The sequence below is a fragment of the Fundulus heteroclitus genome, unplaced genomic scaffold (assembly GCF_011125445.2).
Source record: "Fundulus heteroclitus isolate FHET01 unplaced genomic scaffold, MU-UCD_Fhet_4.1 scaffold_48, whole genome shotgun sequence".
In the NCBI taxonomy this organism is placed as follows: domain Eukaryota; kingdom Metazoa; phylum Chordata; class Actinopteri; order Cyprinodontiformes; family Fundulidae; genus Fundulus; species Fundulus heteroclitus.
This window is the reverse complement of record NW_023396901.1, coordinates 2,241,635-2,259,455: the sequence shown is the minus strand read 5'-3', so window position 1 is coordinate 2,259,455 and position 17,821 is coordinate 2,241,635. Positions and strand designations below refer to the sequence as shown.

General features: G+C 43.4%; 3 protein-coding genes across 4 annotated transcripts; 2 read left to right on the top strand and 1 right to left on the bottom strand.

Annotated features, from left to right (window-relative positions):
• The first annotated feature begins 19 nt into the window (after positions 1–19).
• Positions 20–3,304, top strand: tmem86b (transmembrane protein 86B). Of its 2 annotated transcripts, XM_021308493.2 has the most exons (4): positions 20–88; positions 494–799; positions 948–1,191; positions 1,984–3,304. In XM_021308493.2, the coding sequence occupies exons 2-4, from the start codon at positions 749–751 to the stop codon at positions 2,433–2,435; spliced, it is 747 nt and encodes a 248-aa protein (XP_021164168.2). In that variant the 5' UTR covers positions 20–88; positions 494–748; the 3' UTR covers positions 2,436–3,304. The 2 variants fall into 2 exon arrangements, with proteins under 2 accessions (XP_021164168.2, XP_012737704.2); XM_012882250.3 differs by lacking the exon at positions 20–88 and having other exon boundaries at positions 449–799.
• A 196-nt stretch (positions 3,305–3,500) lies between these two features.
• Positions 3,501–6,818, bottom strand: hspbp1 (HSPA (heat shock 70kDa) binding protein, cytoplasmic cochaperone 1). The gene is made up of 8 exons (XM_012882247.3): positions 6,661–6,818; positions 6,322–6,452; positions 5,746–5,962; positions 5,444–5,668; positions 5,182–5,337; positions 4,442–4,538; positions 4,133–4,244; positions 3,501–3,773 (listed from the first exon to the last, which is right to left on the bottom strand). The coding sequence occupies exons 2-8, from the start codon at positions 6,439–6,441 to the stop codon at positions 3,693–3,695; spliced, it is 1,008 nt and encodes a 335-aa protein (XP_012737701.2). The 5' UTR covers positions 6,442–6,452; positions 6,661–6,818; the 3' UTR covers positions 3,501–3,692.
• Positions 6,819–7,394: 576 nt separating this feature from the next.
• tufm (Tu translation elongation factor, mitochondrial) lies at positions 7,395–17,086 on the top strand. Its single transcript, XM_036132185.1, has 10 exons — positions 7,395–7,499; positions 8,921–8,967; positions 9,061–9,199; positions 9,305–9,471; positions 9,939–10,208; positions 10,345–10,477; positions 12,023–12,127; positions 15,979–16,130; positions 16,353–16,472; positions 16,650–17,086. The coding sequence occupies exons 1-10, from the start codon at positions 7,463–7,465 to the stop codon at positions 16,818–16,820; spliced, it is 1,341 nt and encodes a 446-aa protein (XP_035988078.1). The 5' UTR covers positions 7,395–7,462; the 3' UTR covers positions 16,821–17,086.
• Positions 17,087–17,821: the final 735 nt, after the last annotated feature.

The following is a 17,821-nucleotide window of genomic DNA, read 5'->3' as shown; positions in this document are numbered from 1 at the left end:
AGCACCTGGATTTCAGTTTCGGATCCGTACGCAAGGCTACAATAACAATCAAAACTCTAGTAAAGACCGGAGGTTAAATGACAGAAAGGTAGTGAATTTATTAGAATACGAAGGGGCATCAAAGGTCATGAACTTCCGTTAACCTTTTGAATCATTTGTTGCAATTTCTGAAACTGTTTGTAAGGTTTCTAAATGATGTACCTTTTAAGTCTACAGCGTCGTTGATCATCTTTCCCTAATTTTAGTTTAGCTAACTGAATTATTTCAGTTTGTGGGAAGTATATTCACAAGCAATGTACTTCTAACAATTCCCTATTTGTTTTGATTAAAAAGCTTTATTTAGAAGCAGGCATGTCTCAGTATAAGCACCAATTTTCAGATGTCTATGTCTGACCTGGAAAACCTGTCTTTTCTAAAAAATCATAACTGCACATTTAAATTCCCAGCCATTACACGTAGTTCGACTTTGTCCCCCGTTTTCTGATGTCATCAGCATATTAGCACCGGAAAAAGGCGAAAGGTCAGCCGCTTGTCCATGAGAACTTGAAACGAGGAGAACATTGATTATCAGAGTGCAATCAGACAAGAAGGACCGGTCTAAAGTTCGCGCTCGTGGAAATCCAGCGGAGGGAGAGGAACGGCGCAGATTCAGGTCGACGGACGCAGGAGAACCATCTGAGGGCCGCACACTGGTGCCAAGACAGACCCGCTGTTAGTGAAGGAAAGCAGAAAACTGAGCTGGGTGAAGATGGACATCCTTGAGACTGATGCCTATGACAAGCGCCTGAGGAGAAATATGGTACGTTTTACCTCTATTTGCTGTGACTTAATGCTCTTATAGAAAAACCAAATAGATAAGCTGCTTAGAGTGATCAGTTAAAATATCTAATATATATAAAAAAATAACAAATCTCCCTTTTATTCATTTCTTTTTATTTTTCTGTCAGTCTTGTGCCCTTCTCCTCTCTCTTTTGCCCTTCTTCCTGTCCTCTGCTTTATACTTCTACCTCTGGTCTCCTGACGCGGCCCCGTCAGTGGCGTCCGCAGGTGTCAAATCAGCCCCGGCTCTCCTGTTGGCCGTGGTGGTGCTGAGCTGGAACGGAGGTCAGAGCGTCCTGGGTGTGGCGGGGGGGCTGATCTTCTCCGCGGTCGGGGACTGCTGCTTGGTATGGCCAGAGTATTTCATTCATGGTAAGCTCAGGCAGAGCAGATGCAAATGACTTCAGCTTGCAAGTGCACCACACACATCATCATACAAGCCATTAGCATGATTCCCTCTGGGACATTCTAAAACGCTTAACGTGGAAAAAGCTTAACGTGGCTTAAGGTAGGAAAACAACGAGGAATCATCACCAAATTTCGCATGGCCATATCTTGTCATGAAGACTTAAGCCTGTCAAAAAAAAAAAAAAAAACGAAATCCAACGATTATAGAAGATATCTCACATTAACGTTTTCTTCTTCATTGGCGCCTATGGCGAGAAAAAGGCTTAACGTGGTTTAATGTACTTAAACAATGCTCAGTGATCACCAAATTTCTCTTATATATTGCTTATCATAACCACTTAAAACTGTCAAAAAATCGAACCCAAAGTCCAATTATTATGGACGTTATATGACATTAAGTATTTCATAGGCATAGAGGCTGGCTATATGAAAGCAGAAACGCTTAATGTTAGATAACGTCCATAATAATTGGACTTTGGGTTCGATTTTTTGACAGTTTATGTGCTGATTAGGAGCAATATGAAAGAGAAATTTGGTGATCATTGTTTTCCTACCTTAAGCCACATTAAGCTTTTTCACATTAAGCTTTTTCACGTTAAGCGTTTTAGAATGTCCCTTCCCTCTGCAGGCAGATTTCTAAACTGTTACCATTGGGCCTAACTAATAGATAATTGTTGAACAGAAGTTTTGTTTAATCGTGAGTGGATGTTTTTTTTTTTATTATTATTTTTAACATTACAAAACCATCTGTTTCAGGAATGGGTGCCTTCGCTGTGGCTCATCTGCTCTACGCCGTCACCTTCCTATCCAGTCGTTACGCAACGTACTCTGCCTCCTCCCTGAACCGCGTTCTGTACCTGATCCTTCTTGTCGTGGGAGGAGCTTTTTACATCTATCTTTTCCCATTCCTGCAGAAGGCAAAGAACTCTGATCTGCTGACTCCCGGCGTGGGGATCTACTTCATCCTCATCGCCGTCATGGCCGCTTTAGCCATCCGAACCCGCCACGCAGCTATCTTGTTGGGGAGTTTGTCCTTCATGGTGTCCGATGCTTCACTGGCCCTCCAGGTCTTTAAGGTTTTGCCGCCAATTGAGCACGGTCAGATTTTTGTTATGGTGACATATTATTTGGCGCAGCTGCTGATTGCCGTGGGTGATATAAGAGCAGCGGAGGACAAGGATGACTTTTCGAAATGGAAGCGGTCCTAAACTGGATCCCTGAGGTATCCCTAAAATCAGGAGTGTGTATCCTGTCCCTTTTGTCCTCTGTGCCTTTCTTTTGACCAAACCCATAAAGATGGGTTAGTTTGTTAATCAAGATACTAGTAAAGTTCAAAGCTTAATGTGAAACGAGCATGGGACCAGCGAGGAACACATGACTTTGAGAATCCAATGATATTCACATTTCTATTTAAACACTGACGGTATCAGTGGGGGGCATGTTTAGTGTTTTGCCAAGGTATTCACACCCGTTGAGCTGCTTTGCATTTTATTTCAACAAACTGCATTGTATTTTTTTGGAACTTATTGGTGATTTTTGCCTATTCTTCTTGGCAAAATAGCTCAAGTCTAGACTGCGTTTAGTTTCTGAACTTTCACAGGACCGTTCTAACACGTGCTTTTATCCAACCCATTCCACTGAGACTCTGGCTGTATGTTAGGGGAAAGGATGTCCAACTGGACAGATCTAAAACTGCCTGTTTTAGATCTGTTCCCACTCCATCTCATGCAATTCAAATGGATGCTTTACCTTCTCTGTGTTTCATCAAGATCTGCAGAGGCTTACCAATTAAACAGGATGAAAACCTTGTATCATTTTACTTTCACAAATTTGTGTTTTTTTTAAAGTGTAGCTCTATTCCATAAAATACACAGAATTATATCTATATATAGAACAACTCAAAGGGGTTGAATACTTTTGTAAGGCTATGTATATTCAGTGATTTATTGTTAAATATTTTTATATGACATTCATGTTAATGCATTGATTCTACATGGGATGCCATGACGAAAACTGCCCATTGAATGTATAAGAACAGCAGTATTTTATTTACAATAAATGATATTGCCAAAGTCCATAACTGTGAGAGTTTTCTATAAAACGTTGACAAATTGATTCCAATTTTCATTTTGTAACCTTAAAACTACTACAATGCTGATGTGTCCATTACAGCTGTAAATATACTAAAAACATAAATAACCTTAAATTATTTTTTGGGAAAACTTGGGGTTACATAAAAGATTAAAAGAAGAACAAACAGAGGTGAAAAGGCAGCCGAGTTGAACAGAAACTTTATACAGAACAGGTATTTACACGGTAAAATCCAACATGTGGATTACATGCAAAATATCAACATCCACGGTGGTAACAGATGTTTGCTCCACATCCATGAGCTCATGAATCTTTTCATTTTTTTTCTGAAGCCAAAACAGGTAAGATTAAAAAAATATATAACAAAAGCATCCTCAACGATCCATCCCTACGTCATCCGTCTGCTGCCTGTTGAAGCACAAAAGTCTCAAACGCTCACAGAAGTCAAGTTGCTCCTGTTAATGTAAAAAAAAAAAAAAAGTAAGATGGCAGTAATGACCTAGGATTAAGATAATCTATGAAGCTTGGATTTTAAATATAAGCGTCACAGTTCCTAGTTCTATCGTTTTACATATAAAAAGCATATTTGTCTGTCACTGTACTTAAAAAGTACATTGCTGATACATACATAGCTTGTGAACTTTTTCACATTTTATCACATTACAAAAATAGTTTATTATTATTGACCAACACAAACGGATTTAAACTCTGATTATCTTTCAAACAACAGCTTCCCTTTCAAAGTGTGGAAAGTTGAATACTTTTGCAAGGCATTTAGATGTAATTTCAACCTATGATTGTCATTTTTATTTACCTGACATTCCTCTTTTCCGTGGAGCTCTTTGGTTCGCTGCTTTAGTAATTCCTCCAGACCCAGAGCTGGGTTCCTGCAGTCTTCAAGCCCTTGCGGAAAATCCTCCACCAAACTAGACACACAACAAACAAGGTTGGACCAGAGTACCGAACAGGAACCATAGCTTCATGCCTTTTAAACGCCGGCTTTGATCATTCCTTTACTTATGCACGGGAAGGGGTCGGGCCAGAAAGCCGCGAACCCAACGAAACACCTTAATTACTGCTGACATTGAGCAACAAGCGCGGAGAGTTAAGAAACCTTTCTTACCAGCAGAGAGCGCCAAGCACATGCTCATGGAAAGGAGAGTGTGGCATGCGGAGAACAGAAACTAGCTGCTGCACCATCCCCATCGACACAACCGTTTCTGTTGGAGGACAAGCAGAATGGAACACGCTTCAGTTCTGATATATTGCACGCTCAGTGCGTCAGTGTTAAACTTCAGAGTAAAGAGGAAAAGAAAAGTTAAGACAATCAGGGGAAATATTTTACCCTGAAGAAGAGGAGCTTATAAAATACAAATCAAGAACTTTTGAAGCAGATTACTAAAAAATAGAATTGAAATTGCACTGCAACTAATATATACTGTATATATATATATATATATATATATATATATATATATATATATATATATATATATATATATATATATATATATATATATATATATATATATATATATATATATATATATATATATATATATATATATATATAAATAAATAAATAAATAAATAAATAAAACAATAGAAGTGAGTACACCCCAAAGTGAAATTTATTGTTAATTGAATTTACACAATCATTTTATCATGGATCACATAAATTACTGACACCTTTTTATAAGCCTTCATATTTTTTTTTCAAATCAATGTATTAAATTATTTCAGCTATCACCGACTGAAATGTTCATCCGGCAAATTATTTGGTCGGCTGCGGTGATCCCAAACAGAAATCAGCATAGATGAATTATCAAAGGAAGATTATCAGCAGTGGTCTCTCCCTCCTACCTTTGTGTTCGGGGTTTGAGCTCAGCAGACAGAGCAGAAGGAAAGCAGACTTGGTCCTGACTTTCTCGTTTTCAGACTGCATGCCCCTCATCAGCACTGAGAAGCCATCGTGAGCGACAAACGCTTGCAGCCCAGCTTCCTGCTCTCGGACCAAACCTGCGGCGAAGATTTAAGCTTAGAGATTTGTCCACAGAACCCCGCGTCTCTTTGGGTACCTCTAAAGACGATTCAGCACGGAGGCCGTCGAGCCTCCGGGACTCACATGAGACGGCGTACAGGGCTTTCACTCGGACGGTGGGATTGGGGTCTGAATCCGTCAGCTGCAGCAGCTTTGGCAGCACGTCGATTTTAAACAGGTGTTCCTGGACCTGGGGCATGTTCTGAGCACAGGAGGCGAGGAGCTGGGCGGCCCGCCACCTCAGCCCGCCCTGCACATGACAAAGATACCTGGAGACGCACAGCTCCAGTCCACCAAGAATCATCAGATCTGCAAAGAGCATAAACAGGATGAAGCAAGTATATATATGTGATTGGCTTTCATGTTATAACAAAGCTTTTAAAAACCTCTAGCGTTGTCCAGGTTCTCGCACAGCTCAGACAACATGTCAAAGGCCGATTCTCGCTCGTCCTCCTCGTCTTCCTCCCTGTCTTCTTCTGCATCCGGCTCCTTGTCATTCGGTTCGTCTTTCCGCAGGACGGCCAGGCACTGCTTCATCTGCTCCACTTCATCCATCTGACCTCTGCAGATGTCTGACAGAGCTTCCCTCAGCCACGTCTTCCTCTGAGGGAAGGGACGTTTTATCAGACAGGATGAAAAACAATGGCTGGTGAAAGCGCTCGCAATGTTAATTGGAAAACTTCTTTACGCTATAACCATGGACTGGATCTAATTTATTGGGATTCGGATGTGCTTCGGAAGATCATTTTCATTAATTTTCCTGAAACGTACCATTAGAGGGTAAACATATTAGCTATTCCACATGACCATGCGTTACAACATTCAAATGACTAATTTGACATTAATGGCCACTTCTTTAAACTCATGATGTTGGATTAACCTTACTGATTATTATTTCCCTACTGCAGTCCCTACAGGACTAGACTCTAGAACTGCTATGGTGGTAGATAGGAGGCACTTACCTCCTCTGACATTGGCTCTGGAGGGGATGGACCCTCAGCAGCTGATCCAGCGTCCACCGCCAGCTGCAGGACCCCCTGAAGGTTCTGGGGGTATCTCCGGTTCTGTCTGTTATCTGACATGACTCACACAGCTGTACAATAAAAAGACACATTTGACACTGGACTAATTAATCTATCTATTCGTATATACAAACAAATGAGTTATTTTGACGAGAAAAATGCCTATTCGAGTTTGTTTGATAGGATCAGGAACTACACAAAAACAAAATGAGTAAAAAAGGATCTGCATTTCTAAGTTAACGGCTCGAAAACAGACAGAAATAGGCATGATCGGCTCACCGTTGAAGCGTCCCGGTAATCGGTGTTGTGACTGAAACAAGCTGCTTCTCTCTAAACTAACAGCGGGCGAGCGCGTCTCCTGTTTATAGACGCAGACACGTGAAAGCGCTAGAACGTTCCAGCTAGCCGAGCTCACCAGCGAGCCGCCATGCTTTACCGTAAAAAGTGAAGGCAGCGGGCAAGCAACATGTGCGAGTGGCTTTGCAAAAGAGGCCTGTGTCCAATTTTAAACAGTTTCCGGGTTTGCATGATTTAAGTAATTGTATCCATTTTATAATTACAAGATGCATCCCTCAATAGCTAAAATACGCCACAATAAGGTTCGCCGTGTTAACATAGTTACGGTAAGTGAGTCGGCGGGCGTACAAAGAGTAACGTTACAGTTTAAATTTAATCCCCCACTTTTAACCACAGACTGCACAATTTATCTTCCTATATAATCTATTACGGTAAGCTTAAAGTATATTTTCATGAATTTAAAATGTGTATCACTATTTATTGCTGACTCATCATACAAGAAGTAAAACACAAAGATGGGTAAATGTTTAAATCATACCTAATGTTTTTTATTTCAATAACATTGGGAAACTTGTAAATGATAAAGTTAAAATCATCTAACCAAGCTTCTCTAGTAAAGACAGTTACATTAATGCACAGACAAACACAATGCGACAAAAAAATTACCACAAAAAATATCAGTTCCAAACGCGCGCACACGTGCACGTTCACTGCGGCAGCGTTGGGCCGGGTCAGGGTATCCTCTTGATATTTTCATCGTCTTTGGTTTGTCTAACTCTCCAAGATGGCGGCGCTTGTGGGGCTGCGTGCCTGTTTCTCCGGTAAAAATGTTTAGATTATTTAACTTTTTGATTCGGTGTGTCTGTATTAAAGTTAATTACGCTGCAGAATAATTCATAATTTCCAGAACAAAACGCCTGAGTTGTTTTAAGGAGGATAAACGTGAGAGACGGGAGGCGATGCTGCCTCTTCCGATAGCGCAGCAAGGTCACGTTACCAGGTTGAGGGTTAGCTAACGATAAACGGATAAAGTCTGACACAACGAATTGCTTTTAATAATAGCAGAAGACAGCCATTTACACCAAATATCAGTTTATCAGAAGAATAACTTCCTGTGGAGATCACGGTTGGGTCAGATGGTGTGTTCGCTTCTTAGCTGCTGCAGAGCTCCTCAGACGTAAAGCTAAACTCTTGCTTATTCTTGCCTGGACTAATTATGCAATTAGATTTTTGGCTTAATTAAATAATAATAATTAAAAAAACTGCAACCATCGTTCACCAGTGCCTTGAAGGCGCAGGGTGTAGAAGCAACAGCTAAACACCGATTGTTACACAAGTGCCCAAAACAGTCCATCTTGATTCTGGGGATCCGGGTTCGAACCCCGGCTGCGTCAACAAGGACGTAAACAGTCTGCCGAGCATGTAAGCAAGATAATGAGTTGCTGTGGCGACAAATGAGTTAGAGAGCTGCCAAAAAGACTGCTTCTCTTTAAATAAGTGGCCAAAATGAGCTGACCTCGGTTGAATTGCGTTTAGACGTGGAAAATAGTCAGGTGTCCTTTTGGATATGTCCCCAGGTTAGAGCCAATAGTGAATGTTAGTTACCTTAACCTTAGATTAACCGTGAAAGGCTGCTTCTTTAATGAATTAAAGCCACACTTAGGCTTTAATAGAACCAAATAAGTACATGATTTAAATAGCCTTTATAAATCATGAATCATAATTAGATGGTTTAAATATGCAATTTAAATGTCTTCAAAGATTAAGTTGCAGTCCAGCTGCAATTTGGAGAAAGATCATGCAATATAAAGTAAATACGTCTTTTACCTGACCAGTAGGCGTGGAGTTTAAGTGAAAATACCATAGATTCACTGCCTTTATACAAATGCTTGATAGGTTTGCATATTTTTATAATAGAAAGGTATTAGTTATGCATACCACATTTGATTAAATTCATAGTTGATGAAACACATAGAAGTGGTTTTCAAGTCCTTATTGCTCAGAATATTAGACAGATTACCCAAAAGAAGTAGCCTACTTGCCGGGACCAGGGTTGTGTAATTAAACCAAAACCAAAGAAATAAATAACTATTGGCAGAGGAATCTGAAATGATGAAAACAGAAAGGGAAAAAAAAAGTTACATATCCTCAGTTGGAGCAGAAGTATCTTCACAAACGGGAGTTGTAATCTATTTAATCTAAACAACTATAAGCTAACCGTATTTGTATCTTCTGCCCTCAGCCCTTCAGCTCACTTCTCCAAGCCTTCTGCACGGCTCCTTCAAGCTCGTAAGCGCCCGGACGGATGACCATTTTGTTTTTTTCAGGCCGTTTCGGCGTCGATTTGTGTGTTTGAGTCCCTGTTTTGCTCTCTCCGTGCAGTGCGCCGTGCCTTTGAGTCGGCGGACCTATGCGGCCGAGGCTAAGAAGACGTACAGCAGAGAGAAGCCTCACGTGAACATCGGGACCATCGGCCACGTGGATCACGGCAAAACCACCCTGACTGCAGCCATCACAAAAGGTAGAGGCCCTGAGCCTGAAGCCCAGGAGAGAACCTGCTAGGTTCTCCTCATGGTCGCTTTATTTTCACCCCTCTCTCTTTTTTTTTTTTTTTTTTTTTTTCCAGTGCTCTCCGATGCCGGTGGTGCAAATTACAAAAAATACGAGGAGATTGACAATGCTCCCGAGGAGAAGGCCAGAGGAATCACCATCAACGCCTCTCACGTGGAGTACACCACAGCCAACAGACATTACGCCCACACAGACTGCCCCGGCCACGCCGATTACGTCAAGGTAATCTGCTTTTGCCTTCTTCCTGCACGCGGCGTGGCTTATAGGTGGAGCCGTGCTGCCATGCTGTCTGGGATTTGGTTTTTTAGCATCTTACGGCAGCTAGAGAAGTATGGGGAAAAATAAGAGAATGAGGAAGAATATTTGAATTTCCAGACTATATTTACTCACCCATTGCTGTCTTTAATATTTTATCTGCCCATCCATTCGTCAGTCTGTTTGTCCACATGGATGTCCATCAGGGCTATCCTTCCGTTCCTCCATTCATCCATCCATCCAGATGTTTTTCTGGCCAGCTATCCTTTTATCCGTTTGTCTTTTTAGCCTTTTGTCCACCGTTTGTCTGTCTACTTTTATATCCATGCAGAACTTTATTTACATTTAATGGGTCAAAAGCGGCCTGAGATTGGAGCTCTGGGTGAAACCTCATTCAGCTCGATCCCTGCTGATAATTTTTAATTTTTTTGCAGAACATGATCACGGGCACGGCTCAGATGGACGGCTGCATCCTGGTGGTGGCGGCCACCGACGGGCAGATGCCCCAGACGCGGGAGCACCTCCTGCTGGCCAGGCAGATTGGCGTCGAGCACGTGGTGGTTTTCATCAACAAGGCCGACGCCGTGGAGGACAAAGAGATGCTGGACCTGGTGGAGATAGAGATCCGCGAGTTGCTCACAGAGTTCGGCTACGCCGGCGACACCACGCCCGTCGTGATTGGCTCGGCCCTCTGCGCCCTAGAGGTGGGGGGGGGAAATAAAGCCACTAAATTGTCATAAAATAAAAAAAATTTATTTCGACAGATTTATTTGTTTTGACTGGAATCGTTGGCCCTGGTATAATGTATTTCATGTTGGTGTTTTTTCTGCTCCGTCGTAGAACAAGCAGCCTGAACTGGGAGTGGATGCGGTGATGAAGCTGCTGGAGATTGTGGATTCATACGTTCCTCTGCCCAAAAGAGAGCTGGAAAAACCTTTCCTCCTGCCCATCGAAGGTGTTTATTCAATCCCAGGTAAGCCTTTTTTTAATATATATATATATATATATATATATATATATATATATATATATATATATATATATTCCGGTGTTTTATGGGTTTGCCCATAAAGTGTGATATTTGATGGACTACAATGTTTCCCTTACCATTCTACAAGAATCAGAACAAAATCTGTGGAGTCTGTTCTGATGTTATTCCTGACAGTCTGTATCGCTTGTGTCAGGAACGCCAGACCCGACCAGATAAATGTGTCCGTTTTCTGTTGTGTGTTCAATAGAAAAGGACACGTTTGTTTATTTCACGTGGAGCCCTGATTACTTCAATATACCGAGAACGTTCGCCTCATACAAATATGATGATGGTCACGTCTGTTTAAACCCGATTATTGCAAACATTAAAGCGCCGCGCAGCACGTTCTCAACAAGTAAACGATTCTCTGATCATTTTCAGATGTCGCGAATCACCAAAAGTCTGCCTGTTGGAAACAAAAACCCACCTTCCTGCGTCCGTCAGGGCTGCTTTACAATTGGAAAACGCATTTTTGTTGCTAGGTAGACCCTGAGAATGGATCAGAAGCAGATCCCAAATGTAATCAAATTAAAATTGAATAAAGTTGACGCTCAAAAATATTCTAAACTCTGCCAGATCTAGATTTAAAGAGATTTTTATTCAGTCAAGAAGTAGGAAGGAAGAGAGGCAGGTAGCCTTGAAACTATACCCATGTATAAAGATACATGATAGAGACAGAACCATAAAAAAGAGAGACAGAAGATGGAGGGAGGTAGAAGATGACTGCCTGGATAAAGCTGATATTAGTGGAAAGCTAAGTGGAAGAAAAGTCTTTGCAACCCCCCCAAAAAAGAAGACGAGATTTCTTGGGGAAAAACTGGACTATTTCTAATATAAAACAGGTTTCATTTTATTTCATTTCAAAGTTTATTTGGTAGGGACCTACCCACATCGGCATAGACAAACTGAACAACACAGCAGTCTCATGTTTGCGTCATTCGCAGCACTTTTCCCTAGATGGGCTTTTTTTTAAAAAGTACCTCTAAAAATTAAAGTGATAGTCATTTAAAATAGCACAACATAATATTGACAACATCTACAAACAGTAAAACGTAAAAACATCAAAAATGGGGACAGTTCTGTTTTTGACATAACCAGAGTTTTGTTTGTTTTTTTGAACACACTAAAACTGGTTACAGACTTTAAATCACCAGGAAGTGAGTTCCAAGCTGCAGATCCTCTCACGGACAGAGCCCTTTGAGCAAAAGCGGTTCTTCCAAAGGGGACCTTACAATGTCCATCGGAAGCCGCTCTAGTGGATCTGCTATTGCCCTGCACTCTCTGAATGCAGCTGCTTAATGGTGTAGGTGCATGTCCACTTAAACACTTAAAAATTTATATTAAAAGATTGTAATTTATAAATTTAGGAAAGTTCAAAATGTCCAAAACGTGACAGTGGTGGAATCTGATTGTTTTTTGATGTGACAGCCAAGTTGGGAGCAATGAATTTTAAAACATAAACTCAGAGTTTTTCTGTCCCCCCCGCAGGCAGAGGGACCGTTGTGACCGGCACGTTGGAGAGAGGCTTGATCAAGAAAGGAGACGACTGCGAGTTTGTGGGTCACAATCGTTCCTCCAAGTCTGTGGTTACAGGTGAGTGAGCGCGTCGTGTGTGGACGGCAGACTAATCAATACATGGCTTAAAATGGGGTGCACTGCAGTAGTATTCATACCTTCTTCCTTGTTTTTGTCAGTTTCAACCGCGAACCTTAGCTCAGGGGTCACTAATTAAAAATCAGCAGGGTCCAAAAAAGGAAAATCAACAACCAGTAAAGGTCCGGAGACATTTTTAATTACAATCTGTTACTTTAAACAGCATTTAATAGTGAAATAAAATGCAGGTGTTTATGCATCCACCTTATACGTTGACTTTTTAAATAAAATGATATAAAAATATGTTTTTCTATTTTAAAATCTAAAGTTCTTTTTGAAATACAGAAAAACAATCTTTCAGTTTGGTATATCGACAATTTCCTGACTTTCACATCTTTTATGAAACACCTGAAGTGACCTTTTTTTTTTTACCTTTCTTTTTTATCACTTAATGAGAGAAATGGACTTTAGGCTGCCCTGCAATAGACCTTAACCTGGGTTTATATGGCGACAAAGCCATTCTCAAGCACATATCAAGGTGCTCATTCGTACTGTGCCTTTAAAATCGGCTAGTTTCTCCGTACATATGGCTGAAGCAAGCGGATATTTTTGAGAAAATGAGCTTTGCTTTATTTCGCAAGGGAATTCATTGCCGCTAAATGTTGCTGCTTTTGATGAGAGCGACTGTCTCGGAACAAATGAGACAGGTTATTTTGCTCCCACCTGGCAAGACGAACAGGTACGCGTCAGTCCATTCTTCTATAAAGACTTGTTTTTTGTGTCTACTTTCTTAATTTTTGAGCACGCCATTTCACTTTTCTTTCACCAGTTCACCACGCTTCTTCCAGCAGTCCACTCTTTCTCTGCTGTCTTGTACTCTTCGTCTTCTCCTTTTATCCCACCGCTCGGCTTGCCACAGGTTTGCCGCTCTGTATCTAAAAGTAGCTAAACAGCCGCAACCCTGAGTGACACAGCTCATTGGCTAATTTGCATCACGTGCAGCCTGGTGCCGGACGCTCCGGGGGGCTTTGCCATATTAACAGGCAAAGCGGCGCAAGTGAAATTTAGACAACATGCAGTCATTTAGAAATATTTCAATAGAGTTCGGTCCGGATTAGCCAGCAGGTGGGTCCGGATCCGGACCTCGGTCCGCTAATCCGTGACCTCTGCCTTAGCTTATTTAAATCTGAAAAGTGAGATGTGCATTGGTGAAGTGTTCACTCCTAATGGGGAAAGGGGTACAGCGAACCTACCCAGAGATGGTCGTCCACCTAAACTGACAGGGAAGCGTTGATGGGAGATGCAGCCAAGAGGTCCGTGGTAACTCTGGGGGAGCTGCGGAGCTCTACGGCTCAGGTGGAAGGATCTGTTGACTTTTTTTTTTTTTTTTTTTTTTTTTTTTTTTTTTTTTTTTCCCAGTGTCCTGTCTAGCACTATGGCAATAGGAATTGATATCTCAATGCCAGATGGAGCTCGACAGATTTTGCTTTTACAAGTGGAGCAAACAGCTTTCGCCATAGTGCTCCACTTGATTTATGCTAGTAAATAGCTTTATTATGATTCCTGCAAGGAGAATTTCAAATTATATGGACATGACAATGGGAGAGTAAAGGAAGAACAAAAAGTGAAAGAAAAGAAAAAAAAAAGAGTAGAGGTGAAAGAAAGAGGAGATAAAAGGAAGAGAATGATAAAATGTCCTCTGTCTGCTCCATCACCTGGAAAGAGACACAAAAAGAACAGCACAACCAACAGACATAAAGCAACAGATACACTCTAATAACACCTAGATGCCATTGCTAAATCATATATATTATTATGTAAGCTGACATGTGTAATGTGATATTTGAAAAAAGAAAGTGACACAACATAAATAAATAAATAAATAAATAAATTATAAGATTACTGTATATAAGTGAACACTTAATACCTGGGACCCAGCACCAGTGGGAGATGTGAAAGTGCACTAGTTTAGGTGAAGATTATCCAGAAATAGCTTGATAGTGATTGTGGAGAACCAAAGACCCACCTTCCCCGAGCACAGAGGCAGGCGTCAGGGGACCCGTAACCCCGGACTCCCAAAGGGGTCCCTAAAGCAGGTCGCCCAGGAGGGGCCGACACAGGATATCTGCAACCCCCCCCCCCAAGGAAGGAGCAGAGACGACCCCGAGGAAATCCCCCAGCCACCGCAATGTCGACGCCCTCAAGAGCCGCGGAGACGAGCCCGTGGGCTCCGCCGGCAGCCAGCCCCGCTGAAGTGGTCCCGGCCATGGGCCCTGAGGGCCAGAGGCCCCAGGGGCGCCCCGCCCCCGCGACGAGGGCCCCGGCCGCCCCCCGGGGGGCCAGGCCCCGCGAAGAGGCCGCCAGGAGCGGGCCGGCGCACGCCCGGGAACCCGCCCCAAACCCGAAGCCAACTAATGCGCCAGGGGGCCAAGGCGCCCGCCAACGAAGTGGAGGAGGGCGGGACGTGGGGGGATGGGCTCCGCACCTATCGGAGACTTGAGATGTTCTTGGGAGAGGGAGCGGACCACACCCATACCTGGAAAAAAAAAAAAAAAAAAAAAAGTCATTCACCCCATCCCTCCCTTGTGCCCCACTCGCCACACACAGAAAAAGAAATAAAAAAAAAAAAAAAAAGACGCTGTACACACATTCCCACATAACACTCACATCCAACACTGACCAAAGGGGGGGGGGACACCCCAAATCGACTATACGACTGCTTGTGCCCGACCCCCGGCCCCGGCCCCCGACCAGACGCCCCCCGGACCGGGCCCCCCCAAGAGGGCGGGCCAACACGACCCGCACGAGCCACCCGGCCAGAGCCCCCCCCTCCCCCTAAATACCTAATAAACCCACTCCCTCCCCCCACCTTACCCTTGCCATCCCTGCCCCCCGACCCCTGGGGGGAGCGGAGGCATCAGCCCCAGACCTGGTAGGCCGCTGACTGCACACCGCAGCCCCCCGCCAAGACCCCGGACACAGTGGCCCGCACCTCCTCCAGGCCCCAGACTCCTTGCCTCCATCGGAGAACGGGGGTGTGCAGAAGACCCCGACCCTCCCTACGCCTGCTCAAATGTTGTGTTGTTGCATGTTGTTCTCAAGTGCGTTTAAAAACTGGGAGCGCCGAAGGGGATGCACGGCACAGCCCACCCCCCTTTCGGAAGGTAGCTGTTGCCAGCGCACCCCCTCCGTGTGACTGCCCAGAACCCTCAATGTCTAAGTGGGAGAGGAGGTGAAGGGAGCCGTCCGAGGTGAGGCCCACACAACATAAGCCCCCTCCCAGACGTCTTCCCCCCACCCCCCCCCCCTACCATGGCCTATATGAGTGTGTGATGTGAAAAATGTTTGAAGTGAAAGTGTCTAAGATGCAAAGATGGAAGGATCTGTTGACTGCCATTAGTCTGGCCTCTGACGGAGGAGGGCGTTGTTCCAAGAGAGCCACAGGAAGTTGTTTTCCACAAGGCGTGTGGGCGACACTGCAGACATGCGAGACAAGGCGCTTTCAATTAGAGGAAATATGCTGGTGGAAACATGCTCGGAGCTGTAACTGCACGAAAATTGGCTTTTTGCAACCTGTTGACTCAGGGGACCAATGACAAATGCGTGCCACACTTTTCAGATTTGTATGTTTAGAACAATTTTCCTGGCCTAAAAGCGCTCTTTGCGTCGACCTGTCATAGAATCCCACTCAAACACATCGAGGTTTGCCGCTGTAACGAGACGAAATGTGAAAAACGGTTCATTCACTTGTTTACGTTACGGAAGCAGCCGGCCCGCTGGACCGCGCGGGGCTGAACACAGAAATCCGACCGTAAACCTGTAAGCAACCCTTCTCCCGATCTTCCCTTCAGGTATCGAGATGTTCCACAAGTCTCTGGACCGGGCCGAGGCAGGAGACAACCTGGGCGCGCTGGTGCGAGGCCTGAAGAGGGAAGACGTGAGGAGGGGGATGGTGATGTGCAAGCCCGGCTCCATCATGCCCCACCAGAAAGTCAAAGCCCAGGTAAGAGGGGATAAACGACGTGTCGTCATATTTATTGTCCTCCAAATTAGTCCAGGGCTGAAAACGTTCGGATTTTGTGAAGGCAAATTTTCCACAACTATCAGATATTTAAGCCTCAAACCTTCGAAATATTTTAGTTTTGAATCAGTATTTTCTGTTGTATCTGTTTGAAATGAGGGCCATTCACTAACGGGATTCCCCTTTTTGTTTAATGTTGCCCAGGTTTATGTTCTGAGCAAGGAGGAGGGAGGCAGACACAAGCCGTTCGTCACCAACTTCATGCCCGTCATGTTCTCTCTCACCTGGGACATGGCCTGTAGGGTAACTCTACCTGCAGACAAGGTGTGCATCTACCAGGCTCATTTCCTGTTGTGTTTTTACACGTCGACAGCTTCTCGTAACGCTCTGCAAATAATTAGCCTAGGTTGAGGAGGGGGTTTGGAAGTGGGACACTTTGGCTCAAAATTGTAAACCAGGTTCTTGCCAGACGACAAATGTGTTACTTTTTCCCTTTTCCAGGAAATGGTGATGCCAGGAGAGGACACGTCGTTGACGCTTACACTTCGCCAGCCCATGGTGCTGGAGAAGGGCCAGAGGTTCACTCTGAGAGATGGAAACAAAACCATCGGTACCGGCCTGGTCACCGATATCCTGACCGCGACAGATGAAGATCAGTGCAACTGGGGCTGAAGGGAATAATGCACCATAGGCTGGGCAGGGCTGGGGATTGGAGCACCAAGGGATACCAGGGGGGGGGTCTGTGAGGGGGCTGGCTGCCAGTCAGATGAATCTACTCAACAGAGATACAGAACACTGAAAAATAAAACGCCTAGGCAAGACAGAAATGCAACGATCTGTTGAGCAGTTCAACCCAACCAAAATACCTGTAATGGCTAGCCAAGACTTCATGTTGGTCAAAATTACGTCCTTTATGTAATAAAATGTATTTAATAATATAACTGGCTTATTTGTTTTGTGGCGCTTAGTATCACTTAGCTGACTGTGTTAAAAATGGAAAGAAATTTAATAAATTCACACCAAATCCTAAAAAAATGTTGCGTAAGTTTGAGGTCTTGGGGCACAACTGAGCTCATGTGAGAAGTGTCCACCTCCGCATGCTGTTTGATCAGTGTACCACAAGGGGGCAGCAGAGGCGGCTCAGCTGAAGTTCCGATTTTATGAAACGGAGAAACAGACGCTTCACCGTTCATTTAATATAGATTTCTAATTTATTTGTTTTTAATGGATTTATTTTTATGTATTTTTTTTTTTTTTTTGCATGTTATTTAAAAATGAGGATGATCTGATAGGAAGAAAACTGTGAAGTACCTTGAGAATGACTTGACTTGTCATACAGTTCTTTCTTTGTCATACACCCCTCGAACATTTCCACGTTTGGTTACATTACAAACATAAACATTTTTTTATGTTACAAATCTTTTTATGTGAGGTTTGTAAAGTTTAATGCTGCAACAGAATTAAGTCATTCGTAGCTTCGAGCTGTGTTTCCTCCGGGTCGCTTCTGTATTTAGCTGCATCTCACCTCCAATCTGCTCAGACCAGCTTCTCTTGTGTCTGATGTCGAAAAGCCTCCTCGCAGCATGACGCTGTCACCACCACGTCTTTCTTTGTGCATTGGATGACCAGGACTATGCGTAGTTTTCTGCCATATGTAGGATTATGCATCTTGA

What these genes read in the sequence shown, in the direction of transcription:
- tmem86b (XM_021308493.2), top strand. Translation starts at nt 749, where the DNA reads ATGGACATCCTTGAGACTGATGCCTATGACAAGCGCCTGAGGAGAAAT. An exon ending in AGCGCCTGAGGAGAAATATG is followed by an intron (nt 800 to 947) that starts GTACGTTTTACC and finishes TTTTTCTGTCAG; the next exon opens with TCTTGTGCCCTTCTCCTCTC. An exon ending in GCCAGAGTATTTCATTCATG is followed by an intron (nt 1,192 to 1,983) that starts GTAAGCTCAGGC and finishes CATCTGTTTCAG; the next exon opens with GAATGGGTGCCTTCGCTGTG.
- hspbp1 (XM_012882247.3), bottom strand. Translation starts at nt 6,441, where the DNA reads ATGTCAGATAACAGACAGAACCGGAGATACCCCCAGAACCTTCAGGGG. An exon ending in AGCCCTGTACGCCGTCTCAT is followed by an intron (nt 5,338 to 5,443) that starts GTGAGTCCCGGA and finishes TCTTCGCCGCAG; the next exon opens with GTTTGGTCCGAGAGCAGGAA. An exon ending in GTGCTTGGCGCTCTCTGCTG is followed by an intron (nt 4,245 to 4,441) that starts GTAAGAAAGGTT and finishes TTGTGTGTCTAG; the next exon opens with TTTGGTGGAGGATTTTCCGC.
- tufm (XM_036132185.1), top strand. Translation starts at nt 7,463, where the DNA reads ATGGCGGCGCTTGTGGGGCTGCGTGCCTGTTTCTCCG. An exon ending in GCTGCGTGCCTGTTTCTCCG is followed by an intron (nt 7,500 to 8,920) that starts GTAAAAATGTTT and finishes TTCTGCCCTCAG; the next exon opens with CCCTTCAGCTCACTTCTCCA. An exon ending in GACTGCAGCCATCACAAAAG is followed by an intron (nt 9,200 to 9,304) that starts GTAGAGGCCCTG and finishes TTTTTTTTCCAG; the next exon opens with TGCTCTCCGATGCCGGTGGT.